General features: G+C 38.2%; 1 protein-coding gene and 1 long non-coding RNA gene across 6 annotated transcripts; one reads left to right on the forward strand and one right to left on the reverse strand.

The window, feature by feature from the left end:
* The first annotated feature begins 10769 nt into the window (after positions 1-10769).
* On the forward strand, positions 10770-22450 carry LOC121759452 (autophagy-related protein 2-like). Of its 2 annotated transcripts, XM_042155029.1 has the most exons (14): positions 10770-11200; positions 11482-12518; positions 13199-13347; positions 14911-15086; positions 15218-18325; positions 18406-18518; positions 19151-19358; positions 19534-19647; positions 20292-20399; positions 20479-20611; positions 20867-21069; positions 21286-21482; positions 21632-21867; positions 22224-22450. In XM_042155029.1, the coding sequence occupies exons 1-13, from the start codon at positions 10997-10999 to the stop codon at positions 21705-21707; spliced, it is 5826 nt and encodes a 1941-aa protein (XP_042010963.1). In that variant the 5' UTR covers positions 10770-10996; the 3' UTR covers positions 21708-21867; positions 22224-22450. The 2 variants fall into 2 exon arrangements, with proteins under 2 accessions (XP_042010963.1, XP_042010964.1); XM_042155030.1 differs by lacking the exons at positions 21632-21867; positions 22224-22450 and having other exon boundaries at positions 20867-21016; positions 21286-21448.
* Positions 22344-24889, reverse strand: LOC121759453. Of its 4 annotated transcripts, none has more exons than XR_006041662.1 (4): positions 24693-24889; positions 23622-23892; positions 22875-23551; positions 22344-22787 (listed from the first exon to the last, which is right to left on the reverse strand). It is a non-coding gene; the product is annotated as an uncharacterized LOC121759453 (long non-coding RNA). The 4 variants fall into 4 exon arrangements; XR_006041661.1 differs by having other exon boundaries at positions 22875-23009; positions 23293-23551; positions 23622-24889; XR_006041663.1 differs by having other exon boundaries at positions 22875-23548; positions 23622-24889.

The following is a 24889-nucleotide window of genomic DNA, read 5'->3' on the forward strand; positions in this document are numbered from 1 at the left end:
GTATGACAAAACACCATACCGATACCGTACCAAATTTTTCGGTATACCAGAGTTCGGTATATCGGAAATTCGGTAAGGTAGTTTTTGATACCGTTACCATACCGTGTTTTCGGTATACCGTACTTTTGCGGTATACCGAAATGTTGTACGACATACCGTTATACCGGAAAAAAATCTATTATACCCAAAATATTCAAAAAAACAATCCTAGTGTTCTACTACTTTAAATAGTCCAAAACAATTAAACTTAACCACAATCAAATCTTGTTCATACCGTCATTCTTTTTAAATTTTAGTATAAATATAACATAAATATATATGGAGAACGTTAAGGTCCTACTACCTCCTTAGTGTTAAGCATCAAATATATCACAACCCTTGGATCATTGGATTTGATGGTTGTGATAACCTACATATTAGACTAAAATGCTACATTATTACACTAAAATGCTACATTATTTTACTAAAATAGTACATTATTAGTTAAGTTACATTATTAGACTAATAATCTACTTTATTAGATGACACATGATATTAATCTAACCGTTAGATCACAAGATCCAATAGATAACAAGTGTTTTACATTTTGAAAATGAATACATCACCCATATATATATATATATAGGGAGGCCTTATTCTCCTATTCATCCCTTAGATTCAATATTCTTCTAAATCTGGATGCTAGATCTGATTCATCAAGGGTCCGGATGGACTCTTGTTTTTTAAACCCGTGTTGCATTATAAAGAGGATTCTGTGCATTATAAGGGTAAATTAGTAAAGACACCAAAAATGAAACCGCCAGAATATGGAAGGTCCGAAATATAAGCAAGCTATTGATCAACCCTTCCATCGACTAATTCTCTCTCATTCCAGACGCTCTAACTTCCTCTCCACTCTTCCGCCTTTCCCTCTCCCCATCTTCCAATAAACATCAAACCCTAGCCGCCACTACCATCAACAGTCGTCGTTTTCTCCTCCCGAAGCCGACGCAAAATTTACCATCACTCTTCTAGATCCCGTCACCCACCCTCCACAAAACATCGAACCCTAACCGCCACCACCGGTGCCGTCGTGTTCACCGAGTCGACAAGGTATGTTTGAAAAAGCCCGACTAGAAGTCGATTTCATCAATTTTTAGACACGAAAATCCATGATTTGAACAGCGACTTGGTTGCGACTTTCGAAATTAAAAAATTGGTAGTCGTTTTGGTCAGGGTTTTCTCTGAATCTGACAACAGACATTTTTAGGGCTTAAAATGATGGATTCGGGTATCTTATTTCTTGTTGTTATGACAGATTTACAATGACTAAACGAGGTCGCCCGTCGCGCTCTCAACTTACACAAGCTGCAGGTAACCACACAAGTTGATTGAGTGTATAATTGCATCAGTAGTTCGACATCAATTTGGCTTGCATTGTGCATTAATCCACATATCTGGTTAATGGATGGATGGGTAATTGCATGACTGGTTTGTGCGTATTAGTTAATCTAAAATTTACATTATTGATGTGTTGGGATGCATTATTTGTCAAGTATTTTGCATTATGTATCTGGTTACTTGCTGGTCTAGGAAAATGGGTGAATGGAAGATACATATGTGCATTATTTGATTGAGGCTGTGCATTATATAGCAAGTAATTGTCATTATTTGCAGTATATTATGCATTATGAGAGGTATTGTGTATATGAGTGAATTAACTTAGTGAAGATTTAAAGTGTGCATTTGTTGATTAAAAAGTTACATTATTGAAGTTTTGGGATGCATTATTTGCCAAGTATTTTGCATTATGTGTCTGCATACTGGGGATTGTGGGAAAAGTGGTGAATGGAATATACCTATGTGCATTATTTGCCCGATGATGTGCATTATATAGCAAATAAGTGTCATTATTTGCAATATATTATGCATTATGAGAATTGTTGTTTATTAGTTTATCAAAAAATTTACATTATTTATGTTTTGTGCTGCATTATTTGCAAGTATTGTGCATTATTTGCCTACGTGCTGGGTGGTGTGGGAAAATTATTGAATGGAATATAAATATGTGCATTATTCGATTTATGTTGCGCATTATGTATCAAGTTGTTGTCATTATTTGCAGTATAGTATGCATTATGAAGAGTATTATGTATATGAGTGAATTAAGTGCGCATTATTTTAATGAATAAGTGCATGTTGTCATTAGTATTATGCATTATAAAACTCATATCATGCTTTATTCTATTTTTAATAATAAATTTCTGATGTTTTATGTTGGTGGTTCCATATCAGAGAAGCAAGTACGACTCGACATCGACGAAGCAGTCGATGATGTCATTATACTGATTTCTTACACACTTTTACTATTTGTTGTAGAAAAAATTCATGGCCGATGCACTTACCAAGTGCAAAGAACCCAAAATGGCAGGGCTGGTACGAAAATGCAGTACCCATGTGGTGACAATGCCATGGGGGAACAACGTAGTAACAATGGAGACGGGGGTGTACGTCATGCGCCATATGGAGACGTACTTCGGGGAGAAGGAGAAGGATTGGGAGTGCGGACTGAGCGCAAAGGGACAAAAAGCTTAGATATGTTTAGAATCAAGTTTGCAAAGACGCTCCTTACTTGTGCGCACAATACCAGAGGTGGCACAAACCAGTCTAAAGCCACGAGGTATTGGAGAGAGAGACCGGCCAAGTTCAACTTCGAACAGTGGGTCGAGAATTATGGGCTGGAGTGAGTGAGAGTTTCGGCTTGGGTGATGGAGGTTGATGGGTTAATTGATAGCTGGAGTGATTATTTAAACTGTACGTTTTTAGTAGACACATGATGGAAAGTGGACGCAGCCACCTTGTGGCGTGGTATATTTTTAACAACTTGTTATGTGCGTTTTGCTATAAGAAACTGATTTTGGGACTATGCATTATGAATCAAGTATTTGCCATTATTCTGCAATATAGTATGTGCATTATTTGTTTGAGGCTGTGCATTATGTATAAAGCAATTGTCATTATTTGCAATATAGTATATTATGATAATTATTGTGTATATGGGTGAATTGCTGCTTTTGTCATTATCAGGCGTGTGGTTTTACATTTTTAAGTGTTTTTTTTACATGGGAGATTAACTAGGTGGAGTATGAATGTGCGCATTAGTTGATTGAGGCTGTGTATTATGTATCAAGTAGTTGTCATTATTTGCAATGTATAAGGCATTATTAGAATTATTGTGTGTATGGGTGAGTTGTTGTTTTTGTCATAATCCGCCGTTTGGTTTTAATTTTTTAAGTTCTTTTTTACATTGGAGATTAACTCAGTTAATTATCAATGTGCGCATCAGTCAATTAAAAATTTACATTATTTATGTTCTGGGATGCATTGTTTGTCAAGTATTTTGCATTATGTGTCTGTCTACTGGCAGGTGTGGGAAAAGTGGTGAATGGAATATACATATGTGCATTATTTGATTGAGGTTGTGCATTATGTATCAAGTAGTTGTCATTATTTTGAATGTTGTAGGCATTATGAAGTATCAATTGGCACATTGGTACTTCACTGAGTTAATCTCCCAGATATATAGAGTAATTGAAGATATAGAAACCAATAATGAACGAAAACAGTGTACTAATGCAATAACAAGATGTGCAAACTGTTGACACTAGGAATACTATGACACTCATTCGAATAACAGGACGACTAGGACAAAAAAAAAATCATTGATGTTGTGTTTTATCGAAACTGAGCCAAGCTGGTCTCTTGCCCTTCCGCGTCTCTTTCTCCATCGCCATCTCTTTAAGCATTGGACTGTTCTTGGAAACATGCGCCAAACATCGAAACACGGCACAACTTAAATTAAACGGGTCAGGATAAATGTTCATTACATATCACAAATAATGCATTACAGAAACTAAACTACACATTATACTATACAATATGTACATTATGTATATCAGTTAAAAAAAATACCTACGCGCTATGCATGTGCAACCCCAGATGAATTACTGCAGCTCGTGTATTTGGACAACGTTTTTTAGACTTAGAACATACTACACCCTAACCCCTAGGCTTGTTAAACCCTTAGGGAAAACAAGAAACGTGCGCCAAATATCGAAACACAGCACAACTTAAATTAAACGGGCCAGGATAAATGTTCATTACATATCACAAATAATGCATTGCAAAACTAAACTACGCATTATACTATACAATATACTTTATGTATATCAGTTAAAAAAAATACGTACGAACTATGAATGTGCAACCCCAGACGAATTACTGCAGCTCGTGTATTTGGACAACGTTTTTTTAGACTTAGAACATATTACACCCTAGCCCCTAGGCTTGTTAATCCCTTAGGGAAAACAAGAAACGTGCGCCAAACAACGACACACGACACAACTTAAATTAAACGGGTCAGGATAAATGTTCATTACATACCACAAATAATGCATTACAGAAACTAAACTACCCATTATATTGTACAATATGTACATTATGTATATCAGTTTAAAAAATATACCTACGCGCCATGCATGTACTACACCCTGGCCCCTAGGCTTGTTAAACCCTTAGGGAAAACAAGAAACGTGCACCAGACATCGAAACACGAATTCACTTAAATTAAACGGGTCAGTGAAAACATACATGATACATCACAAATTATGCATTACATAACTCTATACAAACATTACATACTAGACTATGTACATTAAGTTTATTAATTAAGCCAAAGTAACTAGGGTTTAGGCTCCTTAAACCTTCAACCAATGAATGAAAGTCGTGAACTTTTGTTAACAACACCAAAAAAACAAATACGATTGAGCAGTGAACCTACAGAATTACTATAGTATGCGTGATTTTTGTTAACAAAACTAGAAATCACATACGATTGACTAATCCAGCAATTCTGCAATCTGCGAAGAAGTAGCAGTACATAGTGTTGGAACATAAACAATATGTACCTTCTTCCATTGTTCAATTAATAACAAACACCAACGAGGTACACCCAGAAATCAGCGACGAACGGTTGCAATAGACTGCACAACTACTGTTGCAATATATAAACGAACGGTTTTCTTCAATAACCAAAACCAGCGATGAACTTCAGACGCAATGATATTTGTGGAGTGCAGACGCATAAATTTTTGGAAGATAACACAGATTGAACGTGATCTCAATAGAGAATAACCGCTGAGATTTTGGAAGAGAAAATCATGGGATTTTCCATAACAACCACCAACGCATGTACCTAAAATAGCCTTCTTGCTTTTTTAAATGATTTAATTTAACATCAGTTGGCATTAATTGGGGCCGTTAGATCTTCAGAATGAATGACCGAGATTGAAAAGAACAATAGAACAAAATATGAAAAAAGGAAACAAATACATCCCTATATATATATATATATAATAATCAATCGGTATACCGGTATACCACAGTATACCGAAGCGTTGGTATATATCGACGATTCGGTATGCCGGTATACCGAGGTATAGGAAATCTAATACCGTTACCGTACCGAAAAATCGGTATTTTTGATATTTTTTCGGTACGATAAGTCCGGTATTCTGATACTTCGGTATAATTCTCCACCCTAAGTATTAGTCTAGGATAAATGACCTGATTGATTTGAAGCTATTCAAGGCTTGAACAATTGTTTTAAATTAATTTCTAGTATTTTTTTTTAAATACGTTGTTTAGTGAATTCAGGTATATTAGTTGTGAAATTTATAATAATCTATTAAATAAAAAAGTGGTCTACCTAGCCAATATTTCATACAGTATTTCCAAGTTAGTTCCTTTTTAATACTGTAATTCAGATATGCATCACAGTTTTACTTAAAATGTAGTACTACTTGTTTAGTCTTTTAAAAATGACGTGCTATATACTTCGATTAGGTATATAGTACTATTTGGATTAATACCGTATTCATCCAAAATCTTTTTTAGTTTAAATTACCAAGTTTATATGGGTTATTTATACGCAAATATACTATTTTTTGTCATTTTCTGATTTTTCCAATAAAAATAAAATCACTCAAAATCACATATGAGAGTACAAAATGACATGGAGATACGACCTCGTTGATTTTGGGTAATTAAAATCACAAAGCCCTCGTTAATGTATTATTGTATTTTATGATTCAAATTTTCAAGTTGGTTCGATATGGGGAAACTTAGGCGTATGTATTGCCAAATAACTTATTTTAGATTGACATTTTCAACATTTTATGCCATTTGAAGTAATAATCTTTTTTCTCCACAAAAATCTGTCAATATTATGGTTTGCATGGGTTTAATAAAATAGTGTGTGAATGGATCCAACATCAATATATACTGTGATTCAAATTTGAAGTTTGAAAAATAAACAATGACGAAAGTTAACCATATTTTTTTAGCAAATGGAGTAGTAATTTATTTTATATTGACATTTTAAATATTCTGTTTATCTTAAATCAACTATAGTTGTTCACGAAAAAAATTGTCACAAATGGAGTATTTATTTATAGTAATAAGGCCATCCACAACGCTGTTCCTATACCGTTCCTATGTCGTTCCTTAAACCACTATTTGAGGGCCCCACTGTACTTTTTTACTCCATTCCTTAACTAAGAAACGGAACCTGCAACCCTCCGTTCCTTAACCGTTCCTTAACCGTTCCTTAAATTACTATTCATTCAATTTCATTTTTTTTTATTTCCAACCCAATTCAATTTAAATAAACAAACTTTAATAAAAAATAAACACACTTTATTAAAAACACACAACATTAAAAAAAAATTCAACTTAAACTTAAAAAAAATAAAAAAAGCACACAATTAAAATCCTAAAAAAATAAAAAACACAAAATAAAAAACACACAATTAAACGTGGGAAAATAAAAAAACTACTCTGCCGGCGAATCATCCTCCGGAGGCGGTCGAGGTTTAGGGGGAGGAGGAAGACCAAGTAGTCCTGCCATATGCACAATTCCGTTCCACCAGGCCGTGAATTGGGCGTACGAGAAGCGGGAAGTGTCCGCCATTGTGGCGGTTATGTACGCCACCATAAGTGTGTCCGAGCCTCCCCGCGAGCCCGATCCCGAGGCCGACTGGCTTGATTCGCCTCGGCCCTTCCTCGCTCTAGCCGCCTTCGTCCCTTGCGGCCGACGGCGCCCACGGCTGGATCCCCCGTATTCGTCGGGCGTTGGATCCCCCGTACCCCCAAACACCTGCGGTTCACCCTCGCTAGCCTCACCGGTGTCACCAGACGAGTAGTTGTCGCTCGCCGTGTGCTTCGTGCGCTTTGAGGTTGAGCCCGAGCTCGAGCGGACACCGCCGGCCCACCTTTCCTCGTCCTTGACGAGCTGCCAAATATCAACATATTAGTACATGGTCTCCCAATCGCCGAACGCGTTGAGATCCCACCCACCGGAGCCGCCACCGCCGTAATTCCCGTCGCCGGACATTTTGTGAAGGAGATTGAAATAGCAAATTGGAGAGGAATTGATGTTGATTTAGGAAGAGTAGATGTGTAGTTGTGTGTGAAATGTAATAAATTAGGTGTATTTATAGAATAAGAAAATAAAAATAAAAATAAACAAAATTTAAAAAAAGTTTAAAAAACGGTAATATTACCGTTAATTTTTTTTTTAAATCAATTTTTTTTAAAAAAAATTAATTATTGCGTCATCTGCTGACGTGTCCCACTCGCGGGCCGGCGAGTGGGAAGCACGCACGAAGCGGGGAGCGCCACGTCGCCCCAGCGCGTGGCGGCACAAGCCGTGCCGCGTTACGTGCCGTCGGCACCCGGCACGGAATGGGAACGGAATGGGAGCGGAATGGTGCGCCGCAACGCGTTCCGCGGGGAAACCGTTCCGGCGGAACGGCACGCGCTGCGGGTGATCTAAAGCCATGCATATCACCCCATTTAGTGTGATAATCGATGAAATTTATTTTATGGAAGGAGGAAGTATCACTTTTTATGTTATGTCACTGATTACCAATGCTATAGCTTTACTTTTAACTACTGATAAATCAACTGCCCAAATTATTTTATCAAGTTAATAACATTGTCATCAATAGTGACCAAAATCGTAACATTAAAGTGACCTAATAAATTATTGCGATTATGATAACCATTACTTACGAACTTAATTACGCGAGAATCTAGTTTGATATTTTGATGCTTGACATTTATAAAGTTCTTTTCATCAATAATATTTTTAATAGTTTGACAAGAGCATCCCAACGATATAATAACTCCTGTAAGAAGGAATGTCAAAACTAAACACACTGTATTTGTTATTGCAGTGAAATAGAGGGCTAATTAATCACCATAAAATCAAATTAGAAAGGAAAATTGTCATAAATCACAATATTTGATTAGATGATGGCCATTCCAAGACTTATAAAAGTAATTAATTAAATTATATACTTTACACATTTCTCAATTATCTCATGCAATTCAAACTTATCCACCATAATATAGAACAATACTAAATTTATCCATAAGTCAATAAAAAATGATAATTTAAATAATAAATTTCATTAATATTTAATTGTATGAAACAATTGAGAAATGCATTATTTATTTCTATAAGTTATGGGATTGACTAGAAGGCATCTAAAAATTGTAATTTAAATAATAATTTTATCAGTTAGTAATTAGTACTCCTATATCAAATAAGTTAGGAATTGGGTTTAACTTTTTTTATACGTTTATAATTAAAATCAGGTGAATATTAAATTACCGTTAGCCCTCGTTTTCCAATGAGATCACAATCTTAATCTTAGAGCATCCGCAACGCGGTGCCGTCGCCGTTCCTATGCCGTTCCGGAGGAACGGTTTCGCGGCGGCACGCGTTGCAGCGTGCGTTCCGTCGCCATTCCGTGCCGCCACCGTTCCCATGCCGTGCCGCGTTTCGTTCCTCCGGAACGCGGAACGAAACGTTCCGCCACGCGCCGAGGCGACGTGGCGGACTCCCATTCGACGCGTGAAGCCCACTCGCTGCCCCGCGAGTGGGCTTCGTCCCGATGACGCAATAATTCATTTTTTTTTAAAAAAATTCGAATTTAATAAAAAAAAAATAAATTTTTTTTTATTAACGGTAATGAGACCGTTAATTTTATAGCCGTTTTTTTTTATTTATTTATTTACTCTATAAATACTCCTATTTCATACTCATTTCAATCACAAACACACATCTATTTCTCTCTATTTCCACCCCAATTTTCATCTCAAATCAACTCTATTTTCCTTCTCCCAAATTTAATCAAACTAATGGATCCTTATGAACAAATGCGTCAAATATTGGAACAATCACTTGAAGATGATCGACGACGGGAGGCGGAAGAAGCCGCTCCGCCCCAACGTCGCTCCCGTACGTACATCCATCGTAACCGGGAGGAAGCCGCCGCAAGGTTAGTACGCGACTACTTCTGCGATAACCCGGTTTGGGGAGATACGTACTTCCGTCGCCGTTTCCGCATGGGGAAACCGTTATTTCTCCACATCGCGAATACTTTGGCAGCCCGGGAAGAGTTCTTCCAGGAAGGGTTCGACGCGGTCGGACGTCCCAGCCACACGACGCTGCAGAAATGTACTGCAGCAATCCGCCAGCTTGCGACTGGACAAAGCAGTGGGTCTGCGAACCCAAAGCAAGCTCTTTTTGCGCAGAAGCAGGAGGCTGCTCGCAAGGATGTGGAGAGGGCGTTCGGGGTTCTCCAAGCGCGCTTCAACATCATCAAAGCCCCGGCTCGTACGTGGTTCATGGAGAACATGGTCGACATCATGTATACGTGCATAATCTTGCACAACATGATTGTCCAAGACGAAGGACCCGAGGCGGGAAATTGGTTCGACCCCGAATCCCCCGGAAGCTCAACCGCAAGTAGTCCGCCTCGAAGTGGAGCGCATCCGTCTATACAAGAACGGTTATCTATTCGTGCAAGGACACGCGACTCTAGCGCCCACACCCAACTCCAACATGATCTAATTGAGCACATTTGGGCAAACTTTGGCGGATGAAATTATTAAAATTGTGTACTTTTATTTTTTTATGATTTTAATTGTGTGCTTTTTATTTTTTTAAGTTTAAGTTGTAACTTTGTTTTAATGTTGTGTGTTTTTTAATAAAATGTGTTTGTTTTTTTAATTGAATTGAGTTGAAATTAAAAAAAAAATGAAATTGAATGAATAGTAATTTAAGGAACGGTTAAGGAACGGTTAAGGAACGAGGGTTGCAGGTTCCGTTCCTTAGTTAAGGAATGGAGTAAAAAAGTACAGTGGGGCCCTCAAATAGTGGTTTAAGGAACGGTTTAGGAACGGTATAGGAACAGCGTTGTGGATGGCCTTAGGGTGTCCACTATAAGGTGGACACGCCCAATAGCCCCGCCCCAGTTTTTTGTCCATAGCCCCGGATTTTTGTCCATAGCCCCAAAATTCTATTTCCGCCACTATAGTGGACACCTCCAATAGCCCCCAAATTTTATAATCAATTTTCATTTTAAAAATAAAAAATTTTGCATGCGTCGACCGCCGCGCCGGAAGCTGCGGTCACTATGACCGCCGCGCCTATAGGCGCGCCTCACCCCCACCAGCCGCGTCCTCGCCCCGCACGCGGCGAAGCCGTTTCCGCCCCCCTCCCCCGTCCTCAGGCGCGGCGGCCACCCCAGCCACTATGACCGCCGCGCCTCCCGCCTCGCCCCACACCCCTCTTCGGCGACCGCCGAGCCGCTCCCATAGTGGACACCCTTAAAGACAGAACATCACGACAAATCCAATCATTGATCTAAACACGACTCTCTACAGCAAAGTCGTCTCAATTCAATTTATCCCAATTCCAAACCCTAATTTGGAAAACACGTGACAAAATCTCAAAACTTGGCTTTATTTTCTGATTTCGTTTGGATTGGATGGAGTTGCGCCTCCATCAAATCCAAGTTCACTGCATAGTCATTCAGTAACCTTATAAATTTGATTTTTTTTGTTGAGAACTATCTGGAGGCAGTGTATATAGATTATATTGAAGATGTTTTCATGGAGTTTCTCGAAATCCGCCGAGGCGATGTTCTCGCGGTGGGCAGTAAAACGCGTTTGTAAATTTTTGTTGAAGAAGAAATTGGGGAAATTTATACTGGGAGATATTGATCTTGATCACCTTGATGTTCAGCTCGGTGCTGGCACAATTCAACTCTCCGACCTCGCGCTGAATGTTGATTACATAAACGAGAAGGTAGCGTGCTACAATTTATTTTACTAGCCGCAAAATTTTTTCCAGCTTTGTTAATTGTCTGTTTGCGGAGCGGTATTCTCAATTTTGGAAGTGAATTACGATACGTTGCTAACGTAAATGTTGTGTGAGTAAGCCTGAATTAGGTGTCTAAATTAAACTGTGAGCAATTTTTAGTCGATGGTTTTCCAGTTGTATGATCATGTTGTTAACTTCGATGGGACAGTTTTAACTTTAACCCGAATAATTATACTGTTCTCTGCTAACATTTTACTGTTTTTCAGTTTGGAACAGCAGCTGTTTTAGTGAAAGAGGGGTCTGTTGGGTCGTTAACTGTAACTATGCCTTGGAAGGAAGGTGGTTGCCGAGTTGAGGTGGACGAGCTTGAATTTGTTATTGCTCCTCGCCAGACAAAAGCTACCCAAGATGAATTTGAGACTTGCTCTCACAGCAAGAGTGGCAACGATAATTCAAGCCATGGTCTCAGAAAACAAGACAATGAGACTCACAACAATGCAGTTGGAAGTGCTTCTGTTGAAGTTCATGAAGGAGTTAAAACTATCGCCAAAATGGTGAAGTGGTTGCTAACTAGCTTTCATGTCAAAATAAAGAAGCTAATTGTGGCATTTGATCCCCTTTTGGAAGATGGAAATGGTAAACTGTTGGACAGAATATTGGTGCTTCGGATTAGTGAACTTCAATGTGGAACTCATATTTCTGAGGATTCTTCTACCAATTTCACCAAAGCCCGCAATGTCCTTGGTATAAGCAGATTAACAAACTTTTTAGAATTCCAAGGAGCAGTTCTTGAATTACTTCCTGTGGATGGTCTTGATCATGAGTCTTCGCCTCAGTTTTTGGTTGATTCGACTATTGGCAACTGGTATTCAGGACATTGTACACCTGGAAACACAACTACTATAATTTCAGGAGAAAAGGGTGGTTTCTGTGGGAGTTTAAAGTTAAGTTTACCTTGGAAAAATGGTTCATTGGACATTCGCAAAGTGGATGCCAACCTTCATATCGAACCTCTTGAATTAAGACTTGAACCTAGCTCCATCAGATCCTTCATCTTTATGTGGAACCTACTTAAAGGTATAGGTGAGGAAAGGGAGGACCCAGGTCCTCGAGAATTATCAGACAACTTGTCATCCTCAAGCTCTGCCATGCATCCTAGTGGCAAGGGGCTACTTGGTAATGAAGTTCTTGTTGCCAACTTGACAGAGAAAGAAAACCTGCTATCAGATTCACATCTCATTTCTGATTGGGTGAGTAAAAGACAGAAAGACCCAAATGAAGAAGAACCAGACTTCGGGGCGAGGTTGGTATTCTTTTAACTATCACAAATTTGTGCTAAACAAACAATAAATTTACTCTTTTAACTATCACATATAACTCTAATAGAATAAATCCGATTGCTATTCTGTGACCAATAAGCCTCATCATGTATCACTAGTCACAGATATTTGTTTAGGAGATGCAATTAGTTGGTCGACGTCGATCTCATGACTGAAAGCAATTCAGTCTCATGATAGATATGCTGTTGTGATAATAAGTTTTAATTTGCTATTTCTTTATTGTTGTTGAGTCGTATTTTAATTAGTCGAGTCTTTTATTACGTTTATTTTTATGAATCTATGATATTAAGTTGTTGGTTTATATCGTTATCGAGTTCAAGTCAATCCCCGTAAGTACACGGGCCTAAGGTTTCATTAGGCCTTGGTCAGTTTATTATTTATATGGCTGCTGTTTCCTACGTTTCATCATTCAGATTACTAATTAGAGTTCAGCAAATATAGTGTGGCCTCCTCAGAGGAGAATTTGTTTCTTTTTTTCTGTTCTTTCATTATTCTCTTGTTAGTTTCATCTCCTCAATTGCCTTAACTCTATCATCTTATTCTTCATGGAGATATGAAAGTTTCTCCTCCTTGTTCATACTTCAATTTTCTCAATAATCTGTTCTGAACTCTTCCCTGTTGGTTTTGATTTATATCTTGGCAGCGTTGATCAATTTTTTGAGTGCATTGATGGACTAAGAAATTCGCACTCAGCTTTAGGGAACAGTGGCATGTGGAATTGGACTTGTTCTGTTTTTAGTGCAATTACTGCAGCATCCAACCTTGCCTCTGGATCTTTACATGTTCCTCCTGGTAAGTCCTTATAGTGTATAGTCTCAAACACAAATTTATGCTATAGCAGTTCAGTATGGTACTACAGAATTTGTAAGCTATTTCTTTCTCTTACCTTTTTTCTTTCTCTTACCTTTTTCTTCTGACTTTGCTCAATGCTTGTGTTATTTGATTATTAAACTATTGAATACGTGAATACAATGTCTATCTTCGCAGATTCATGTTATTGACTTGTTCACTAAAATTATGACACCATTAACTGGATCTAGGAAAACTTGAAGTTCCTATCTAAATCATTTGACATTACAATCATTCGGCAAGATCATTAATAAGTTTACCTTTTCTTGAGCTAGGAAACTAACTCTGATGCCATGTCCTATCAACTAGTAGTTCATGAGCAAGCACATGGCTAACTTCTACTGCACAAATGTTAAATATAGGAATGCGACATCTGTTGAATTTTGGAACTGTCTTGAAGTTCAATTTTGTAGAATTATTATGGTGTGAGGGGTTGTTAAATGCTGGTAAAATGAGAAGAGAAAAGACGCCACTCAAGTTAGTTAGATAACTGACTCACTACATAAACATATTAATCTTCAAAAAATAAAATAAAATTCCAAAGCTATAAGAAACATTTTGGAGTTTTTGATGGTTTTTTTGTATTGATGGTACTATGTATCCTTAGTTCGTTGGTTTGAATCCAGTAGGACAGACCAATTGATAGAGTTAAGATGATTGAGACGAATGAAAAATGATAAACAGAGAAGAGATTTATTGAATTAAATGACAGTTCTCTGCAGCGAGAACGAGACCCTACAGCAGAAGCTGTCCTTATCCTTAAAAAGTACTGCAACGATAATGATATTAACCCTGACTCACTAGTAACTATTTAAAGACCTAAAGAAACTTGAGGGCCAAGTAAATAGCTTGGTGCCCATACAAAAGCCTGATGAATAACTTTATTCCAGCCCTAAATATCTTAACCCTAAATAACTAAACAGATTATAGATATAGAAGTTAACTAACTAAATAATGATCTGTTTCAGTCAATGCAAATGAAGCTTGGTTCCTGATTTTAATTGTGGGGTAGGGAGGTAAAGGTTTCTGTTGTAGAATTGTTTCTCTGTTTATTCTGCTCTCCTTAAAATCCACCAACCATGAAAATTTTTTGTAAACTAACAAGGAACGAAGTAGGAGTCATGAAGCTTTCACTAATCTGCTTGAGGTCAAACTCTCTGGACTCACCTATCATGGTTTGCAGTTACAGGTGGTGTTAGAAATCTAATATTGAAACTTCACATATTTGCCCCCAATATTTACTTGCCTAATTTGCCGTATCATATCAAATCATCTCGAGTGCCGCACAGCTTGGAAAGCTTCTAAAAACTAATTCTCGATTGTCTTGCATCATTGATGTTCATTTATTTCTTGATGTCATTTTTATTTGAGTATATGTTCTATGAATGGTATCCCCTCCCTTTGTGTCAATGTTGAAAACATTTTACCTTCATTAGCTTTGCTGCTGCGTCACCATAGCACTTTCAACTATGGAACTGATATTGCTTTCTACTGACTTGGGTGCAGAGCAGCAGCTTGTTGAAACTAACTTCAGTGCATCTGTAGAAAAAGTATCTCTCCTTTTGTCTTTCATTGATGAAGATGAGAAACAGTCCCCCAAAATGAATGCTGATATGGTCAATACTGCTAATCATCTTCATCATCTGTGTGCACAGTTTGTAGACCTAGATCTTGTACTGCAGGTAACTACAATACTATTTCTTATTTTTTTGATCACAACAGTTTCATGTCATCTTTACCTAGTAACCGTATTATTCTCGCTCAGTGTTATGTCTAGTTTACTCCATTAACATTCAAAACCATGCAAGTTCAGGTACATCCTCGAGAAATGAACTTTGGACTAACTGTGCAACATTTCCAATTAGTCGATCATTTTTCCTCTATGAATGGATTGGTGGATTACAAAACTCACGGTCAACATGAAAACTCTGATAGGGAGACAGGCTTGATCCAAAAAATGCAAGAGGGTGTCCAAAGTGCTCTTTGGACTGTTCGAGAATCCACAAAGGATATTGGAGTAGGACACCGACTTAATGATCATGTTGAAGTTTCACTGAGCATGCAGGATGGCATTGGATGTCGGCACATGAAAAAAGACAAAGATATTTGTCGAGACTATGCCAATGTAACTTTGCTCAGAACTTCAGGTGTCAGCAGCTGTCATGTCAGTGTAAACCTGGCTTCATCTGGCAGCTCATTAATGGGACCTACATCTTTTACTTTAAAGCTGCCACCTTTTGTTTGTTGGATGAACTTTGATCTTATTACTACAGTGCTAGAATTTATGCGAGAGATGTCAAATTGTATTGGAACAACTAACCTGGGGAATGGTTTTACCCCGGAACCAGAAAGTGAAGAATATGGATTTTCACATCCACGGTCTACCAATGTGTCAACCAGAAAGTTTCTGGAGGGCAATATATTCCTCCCAAATGCTAGGATAATACTGTGTATCCCTTTGAAGGACCGTGAATATTATTCCAGCTACTCTTCTTGCAGTCAGTTTATTGCTTTTGACTTGGTTTCACCAACAATGAGAGGGAGAGATGATAGATCCACCAGGCTGACTCCTGTTGCTAGTTTTGACAAGAGACCGACTATGACCACATCATGCTCCTTGAATTTAAATATGGGTGACTTTTATCTTTTTAACATCAGCTCAGCTTATATGAAGAAATTTGATGAAAGTGAAACCTACGAGAGGCTGGAGGCTGGTTTTTCAGCTGAAAAGATTTTTTCCGTTGTTAATGGAACTGGTCATCTGTCTGTTATTAGTATGTTTTGGCAGGAGGGTCCTGTGACTGGTCCTTGGATCGCCAAAAAAGCGAAGCTTTTGGCTTCTTCTGAGTATGGTAAGAGACAAGATAAGGTTGTTGGGAAGGATTCTGATTTTGCTTCAGTTACAACTGTTAGAGACAGCAATGGGTTTGATACTCATACTCGGCAAGAGATGTTAGCAAGCTCTGCATTTTTCTTGCATGGAAAATTACCTACTGCAACAATCCACCTAGACGAAAGAAAGTATGAGAACATATCTGGCCTCCTAAATCAGATGGCCGAGCATTTTGCTTTTGTCACCACCGAATCAGTTAGTAATATGGAAGAGCATTCTGCGCTGCAAACATCATTTCTATTTGAATGTGAGTCTCTGAATATTTTTCTTGCAGTTGAACCTGTGGGGAACGTTAAGTGTTCCATACACTCAGAACTTCCAAGTTCTTGGTCTGGCCTAACTCTGAAGGTGGACAAGTTTGAGTTACTTTCTGTATCTAATATTGGTGGAATAAACCATGCCAATTTCCTATGGGTGTCCCATGGTAAGGGCAGTTTGTGGGGTTCTACTGAAGGTCTTAATCGGGAGTTTCTTTTGATATCATGCAGTGATTCGACAATGGGCCGTGGTGATGGAGAAGGTTCAAACGTGTTATCCTCTAGGTATTCTGGTTCTGACATTATCAACTTTTCGGACCCAGAAAGCAACCATATTTTTACTTCAATTGCTATTAGATGTGCCACTGTTGTTGCAATTGGGGGTCGCCTAGATTGGTTTAATACAATAATATCCTTTTTCATCCTACCATCTTCTGAATCTCAACAAGCAGATGATAATTGTCAGGAGAAGACTTGTGGATCTTCGTTCATTCTTAATCTGGTAGATGTTGGCCTGAGTTACGAGCCATACATTGAAAAATTGACAGAAGATCAGGGCACAGACCTCAAATCTTCTGATTTCAAGGCCAACGAATATGAGGATGAGATGTATGTTGCTTGTCTTCTTGCTGCCTCTTCCTTGAAACTTTCAAATACGACTGTGGCTGATTCCGCACAAAGGGACTACAAAATTAGACTCCAAGATCTAGGTTTCCTTATATGCATGGTACCTGAATATGGGTTAGGTGGCTGTACTAACAGTGTAGAGCAACTTAACAATCTTGGTTATGTGAAAGTTGCCCAAGAGGCAAATGTTGAAGCACTTTTTAGGACGAACTGTGAGAATGGCCATACATGGGAATTAGAATGTGCAGAGTCGCACATAATGTTAAGTACATGCCATGATACGACTTCTGGATTGATTAGATTGGCTGCTCAACTGCAAAAGCTTTTTGCTCCTGATATGCAAGATTATGTTGTGCACTTGGAGAATAGGTGGAATAATGTGCAGCAAGCGCATGAAGTCACTGATAAAATGACATTTGGTGGTGAGTTCTCTCCACTTCACCAATCAGAGGGTTCAAGTCAAGACAAGAAGTCCAAGATGGTCAATTTAATGGATGAGATATGTGAAGATGTCTTTCAGCTGGATAGCAACTCTGCTGGCCAGGCTAAAAATTTAAATTCTTATCTTTGCTCTGTACTTGATGATACTTCTCTTGTAGCCAGTGGGGCTTCGTCATCGGGAGAAAAGGCTCCTGAGTTTATAGAAGAATATTTCCTGTCAGATCTTCGCCCCCTTTCTGTACTTTCCCCAGGAAGTCAGTCATCTGAACTTTATGGTTTCAACAATGTTGTTGAAGATGATCTGAAAGGTAATGATGGATGGTATGGGAGCACCCCATTAAGAATACTAGAAAATCATGCTTCAAAAGTGGAGAAGCCTGATGTGCGGAAACCTGTGGACTCCGAAATTTCTACAAATGATCCTGAACATGTTAATGGTGTGATGGCTGAGGGTCGCATAGTTCTTAAGAATATAAATGTCAGTTGGAGAATGTACGCTGGTTCTGACTGGGCCAACTTTCACAGTACTTCTCCAACTTTTGCTAGTGCAAGGGATGTGACTGCTTGTTTAGAACTTGCATTGTCTGGAATATGTATCGAGTATGATGTTTACCCTGATGGTGAAATATCCGCATCTACGCTTTCTCTCACCATCAGGGATTTCTGCCTCTATGACAGAAGCAATGATGCACCATGGAAGCTGGTACTGCTTAACTATCTTTGTGTCCACTTGTTGAATTTTGTAATGTTTCATTCTCTGATTTAGTGCTGTTTTTGGTTAAGGTGCTTGGGAATTATCAGTCGAAAAAGCATCCAAGAAAGTCCTCTTCGAAAGCTGTGAAGCTGAATTTAGAAGCTGTTAGACCAGACCCTTCAATCCATATAGAAGAAAATCGGTGTGCTATTTGTTTTAGCTTCTCTATTTTAGCCATTTTTGGGCATTTGAAAAAACTGTGCTGTTGCTTTAAAACATCTGATAATTTTTTATTTCAGTTGGATTTTTGGATGACATATTAAGAGCCCATTTAGTAAGTATTAGACAATGACTTGTTAGGGCTGGCAATGTCATTGTGATATGGGTAACCAACAGTTCTTAGGGTTTTATATTGAAGAATGAAGAAGAAAGTGAAATGAGGCCAACATGTTATCTTCCACCAATTTTAAGATATATTATTGGCTCTTTTTTTGGGCTGGGAGTGGGGCCCTTCCTCTCATTTATGACCTTTCTATAGCACAATTTTCCTAGAATTTCAGGGATTTATTGTGACTTCACCATGTCTGATTTTTTCGAGCTTTTCAGCCCATCAAGAACTTTTAATCATCTTGTCAATTCTTCCAATTCCTTGTTTCTATCATTGTCATAAGCATAGATTTTCCTGAAATTGAGATTGTAGTGAACTTTGGATTTCTTACTTAAATGGTCTCTACTAGATTTTGTACTGAATTAGCATCAGTAGGTTGACCGTTCCCTTCATTATAAGTATACGACACTTTTGATTTTCTAATTCTTATTGCATTTCTTCTCCAGGTTACGCATTGCTTTCCTTCCTCTGCTTTTGCATCTTCATCAGCGCCAACTTGAATTTTTCATAAGCTTCTTTGGAGGAAAAAACTCACCTGCTGAATCCTCTTCTAGTATCCCTACGGATAAAAGTAATTCAGGAGATTTATTTGAGAAGAGTGACAACGTTGAGGGTCGTGGCATCAGTGAAGAGGCATTTCTTCCTTACTTCCAGGTAAGTTTGAGACTAACTTTTAGATGGACCTTAAGTGTTTAAGATAGACTCGTCTGTCTAGCATCCCCTCTGCCTGCAATGATGCTCGATTCCAAATACTTCACTTATTTTCTTTCTTTTCTCTGGCCCTCCTTCATCTAGTCTGGATCTCTCATCTTTATATGCTTTCTTACAGAAATTTGACATATGGCCTATGCTGGTTCGAGTTGATTACATTCCTAGCCATGTCGACTTAACGGCTCTAAGGGGCGGCAAGTATGTTGAACTTGTCAACCTCTTACCTTGGAAGGTGACTTGTTTTATTATTTCTTGATCTGTATCTATTGACTTTTGCATCCCAGCCAGGTTATCTTATAATCACGTGAATTTCACATGATAAAGTAAATTAACCTAATTAATGGGCACTGGCAGTGTAAACTGTAAACCCTGGATGGAGGAATTTTAATGGACTTGTTATTTGGTGAAAATATTCATATGCAAATTGATGCTTTTGTTACTTGATCCACTTACACAGATCTGTTATGGCCTGGTATGCATATCTGCCTGATAGATATGCATCTTCGAATATATCAGCATGGCATTCTGCTTCTTATCAGAGAAGTTTAACGATGCCTTTTGTTGCGCCTTCCAGCTTAAAAAATAAAGTCCATGCTCAATTGCTGTCCTAACAACCTGGTTCATCTTAGTAAAACAATTCGTTCTGTTGAGAATTTTCCTGGGTAACAATATGATCTAAATGCACCTGCTTCTTTTGGCTTTCTGATATTTCATCATGAATTTTCTACCACTCATGGTACTTTAGCTGTGTCGTTCATCATGTCATAATGAAAAGTTACTGTGCTTCCATCTGAATTAAAGCTTATAATGCAAGGGAGTTATTGCATGTCCATGTTACATACTACTAGTTTTGTATACTAATGACTTCTGATGCAGGCTGTGGAGTTACAACTCAAACATGTGCAAGGAATTGGCCTCTACGGCTGGAGCAGTGTTTGTGAAACAATATTGGGAGAGTGGCTGGAAGACATTTCTCAGAACCAGGTCAGTTAATTCTGACTTAATATTCACGAATTTTGATATTCGTGAATGCATGAATTTTACTAAATTGCATGTTCTACAGGTTCATGAACTGCTGAAAGGCCTTCCTCCCATTAAGTCACTGCTTGCTGTGAGCTCTGGAGCTGTAAAGTTGGTATCTCTGCCTGTGAAGAGCTATAAAACGGATCATAGGTTACTCAAAGGAATGCAAAGAGGTAAACTATCTTAATAGACACGTCTCATCTATTCATATGTTGTGAGTTCTATTAACACGATGTAAACTCTCAACTTTGAGCTTGCTTGAAATTTACCGATGCGCGTACTTTTAGGGTTTAGTTGACATAATCAATTTTCTGTACTTGCTTTTTTGTTCTGCTGAAGATACAATTCTTTCTAGCAGGCAATGTTCTTCATTTTTGTTGTCTGAATGAGAATATGATATTTAAGTGTGTAATGAATGGTTCTCATAGGCACTGTTGCATTCCTCAAAAGCATTTCGCTTGAAGCCGTTGGGCTGGGAGTACATTTGGCTGGCGGCGCTCATAATATCCTTCTCCAAGCAGAGTGTATTCTGGCAAATATTCCACCCTCTGTACCATGGCCGCTCGAAAGCGAAGCAGGTAACAGTGTGAAATCAAATCAGCCAAATGATGCTCATCACGGAATTCAACAGGTCAAGTATCCTATCAAACACTGGTTGGTCATTATGGTTCTTTTTTACTTTGTTTTTTATTCGTGACCATTCATTGGGAAAGAGAAGTGTTTTGGTGACTTCCCGTCCATTTTAGCTTGAAAAGAATACCTTTTATCATCTTTTTCCGTAACTTCTCTTTAGCCAGCATTATTCTACATTGTTGTTGCAAATAAGGACATAAATTTCTCTTGGCAGGCCTACCAGAGCATTAGTGACGGCTTCGGAAGATCAGCCTCTGCCTTAGTACAAAGCCCTCTAAAAAAGTACCAGCGGGGTGCTAGTATGGGATCTACTTTGGCAACTGCTGTGCAATCTGCTCCAGCTGCTGCAATAGCTCCTGCTTCTGCTGCAGCACGCGCAGTTCACTGTGCTCTTCTTGGCTTCAGGAATAGGTTCTGCTACTTCATGTCGTGCTCTTTTATGTTTTATTTTCGTGCCTCGCTACTCATCTTCTGCTTCCATGTTCATATGTTGCATATTGCTGCATATTGCTGCTCCTTGTTAGATTCATAACACTAGTAGTTTTTGTATTGCTTGGCAGCCTTGATCCGGAGCACAAAAAAGAGTCTCAGGAGAAATACTTGGGCAAAACCCCACCTCAGGAATCTAAGCAGTAGGTGTTGCATAGAATCACGCATTATGTTATCAGCAACGCTGAAGATAATTTTATGGGTTTTGCCCAATGTGGAAGCTGTTGAAAAACAAAAGATGATGGTGAAAATGCAAGGTTACAGATATCAGAGGTGGTCAGAAATTCAGCCGCCATCTGGTGTTGAGGTAAACTCCATTTGAAACATATGATATTGTATGTTTATATGTGTTTTGCTTGTGTAAACGGAACTAAGTTAAGAGGTTCGTCAAACTGGTCCGTAGGAATTACATCTTGCGCTCCAAATGATTCTATCGTTGGTCTCAAATTTAACGTTCCTTAGAGTTGCCTTTGCTAATTACCTCTGGATGAACTGAGAATCGATAGTAAATTTCCTCTTCCAATCTTGAGTTACTTTTCAGACCCACAACACGGCATCTTATTGTTGTTTCTGACTTTTCGCCAAAAGACATTCCTAGCGCATAATTGCATTTACGATATCATTCTTGTAGTCGTGCTTATAAATCTTGTTGCTTCAATGCAGGTTACCGGTGTGTATAGATCATTCACAATGGGTGACTCCATTGGAGGGGCGTTTTCTATGGTCCGACTTGTGAGGAGAGATTGTGTAAAAAATTTAGTGTAAATAAGTGATGATATTAAGTTTGGATACATCAATCCCCAACCTTGTAATTATGATTTTGTTTGCTCTGATTCTTTTTTGATGTAAATATACAATGAATGATGGAAGTAATTCGTTTTCTTTGATTCTGTATGATAGCATATGCATTTATCTATTCAGCTTCACCAGTTATTCTCTTAATGATATAGACAAGTACTCTACCATCAATAGAATCAAATAACTAATCTTCTACATTTCCACGATTTCTCCGAATATTTGCATCTTCCACACCATCTCCACGTTGTAAATCGAAGTTTGAAGCATCTATATATATGGGATCCACTCAAAAACTCGTACCGCCTACAACCAACCTCGAAACTTTGCCCAGCTATCTACATGTGACGCCCTCATGAACATGATCGCGTAAAAAACATGTCTCGGGGTAGCAGAGGTCATTCGTTTGGGCCGGATTTGTGATTTCAGGACCTGCAAATAATATTTCCCAGCTCAGTTATGATTTCCAAAGATCTCATTTCCAGGTCAGTTTTTGAGGAAACAATACGAAGTTTGTACCTTTTTGAACCATTTCCGAGGAAAAAAGGATCGAGTTTTCGCCTTTGAAGTTCTCTACTGGAGAAGCAATGTCACGCTGATAAGGCACCCCGTACTTAGGCTTCCTCCCCCTCCTCTTCCGCGTCTTCACGAGATCTTCTCTCAAAAGTATGCCACGACAACACAATACATAAGGATCCTTTCGATACACGGAATTGGAATTACTAGAATTACAGAATTGAATTTGAAGGAATTAAATTACAATTCAATTCCAAAAAATTTGTTCCATAAAAATGATGCACTGTGTGTGCGCTATGTTTATGTAGTGCATGAGAATGTGCATAATTTTATAACTATTACAAATTCTAATTATTTAATTTTGATATGGAATTCATATTGTAATGCATTGTAGAATAGTAGAAGAAAAGAGGTATCTAACCACTGCTGCTTCCTTTCGCAGAAGCATCCATATCAGTGAGACAGAGTGCTGCACTTAAAACATCGTCATCGTGCACTCTCACAATGTGTACCTTAAATTCGCGAGGCGCAGTCATATGGAAAAACACTTGTGCACTTCGGAAAAGCCCTTCCATCCAGCGCTCAAGCCGAGGCTCTTGTAAAGGTAAGTTGTCGTGTACTCAGTTCCCCATTCATCCACCAACACAATCCATGTGTTATGTTTGGGCAAATATTTTCTGCTGTCGTAATAAGAAGAAATGTTAGGCCACCAATGTTTCCAACATGTTACAGAAATAGGATAATATTTACCAGCCAAAATCCGTTTTGAACATTTGATTCGAGCATATATTTCAGAAAATGAGGTAGTTCGTTTTCCAAACGTTCATGCACTCTTTCTGCTGGCTCCACTACGGAATACTGAGTTTCGAGGTCATCATAAACGTGGTCCTCTTTTGTGCAATGCTGCTTTACTTTCACAGCACACAAATCAGCATTTCTTTCATCTTCAAGCCAAAAAACCATGAAGATTGGACAGGAAATAGATATTTCACCTTATTGATTTTTTGGGACTATCTGATGCCTGTTTGGAAATTATCATCAGCTCATCATTTACCATTGAATGAATCAGAAACATTTTATATATTCTTGGTCATGTACCCCCACTGCTTTTCTTTTGATTTACGAGTTAATATCTCTATCATCATCTTTGCACGCTCACCATTGCACAAAGTTGTCAAATACTTATGCTTTAATACAGTAATCCCTCCGTCCCACTAAAGATGACTCACTTTCCTTTTTAGTTTGTCCCAATCAAGATGACTCGTTACAAAAAATGAAAACACCTTTTATCTATACTTTCTTACTTCTCTCTTACTTTACTCTCTCCACTCAACACACAAAATAAAATTGCATAAAATCTCGTGTCGTTCAAGGAAGGGGTATCTTTGTTGGGACGGAGGAAGTAAGTGTTAATAGTTATTTAAATCATGAAATTCAACTAATATTGGTTAATATGTCAAAATATTATATCACGAAATTTAAGTTGTTCTCAGTGTTTGAGTTTGAGCCCACTCAGCGTTTCAAGATTCGGTAAAAATCGAATCTAGTTATAATAAAACGCTTAAACGTTTCAAATTGCCGATTACCCTTAGACCTCCATAAACTGAAGACCCCTTATGGCATCACAACAAATTGGCATATAAGGCAAAAAAAAGAAAAAGAAAAAAACTCAATGGCATTAATTGGAACAAGATTAAACAAAGAGAATTCAACATAAATCTGCACAAAAATCCACAAGCAACAAAAACATAAAGGTGTGTATAGATATAGATCCAAGCATAAATCACATATAATTAACCAAAGGAAATCATAAATTCTTACTTGTATATCTTTAGATCTGAGCTTTCTTGAAACACCCTCACCACGAGAAGAAGACATCTTGAAATTGAAGTATAATAATTGATAAATAATGAACAACTTTAGTAAATAAATGAGCACAACAAGTAGACAAGACAATAACACTTGAGCAAATTGGAGAGAATGCGAGTACAGAATAAAGAAATCGAGATTGAGAAGAA

The sequence above is a fragment of the Salvia splendens genome, chromosome 12 (assembly GCF_004379255.2).
Source record: "Salvia splendens isolate huo1 chromosome 12, SspV2, whole genome shotgun sequence".
In the NCBI taxonomy this organism is placed as follows: Eukaryota; Viridiplantae; Streptophyta; class Magnoliopsida; order Lamiales; family Lamiaceae; genus Salvia; species Salvia splendens.

Coding starts and splice junctions, on each gene's coding strand:
- LOC121759452 (XM_042155029.1), top strand. CDS start 10,997: ATGTTTTCATGGAGTTTCTCGAAATCCGCCGAGGCGATGTTCTCGCGG. Junction 11,201..11,481: donor TTGATTACATAAACGAGAAG/GTAGCGTGCTAC, acceptor ACTGTTTTTCAG/TTTGGAACAGCAGCTGTTTT. Junction 20,400..20,478: donor AAGACATTTCTCAGAACCAG/GTCAGTTAATTC, acceptor CATGTTCTACAG/GTTCATGAACTGCTGAAAGG.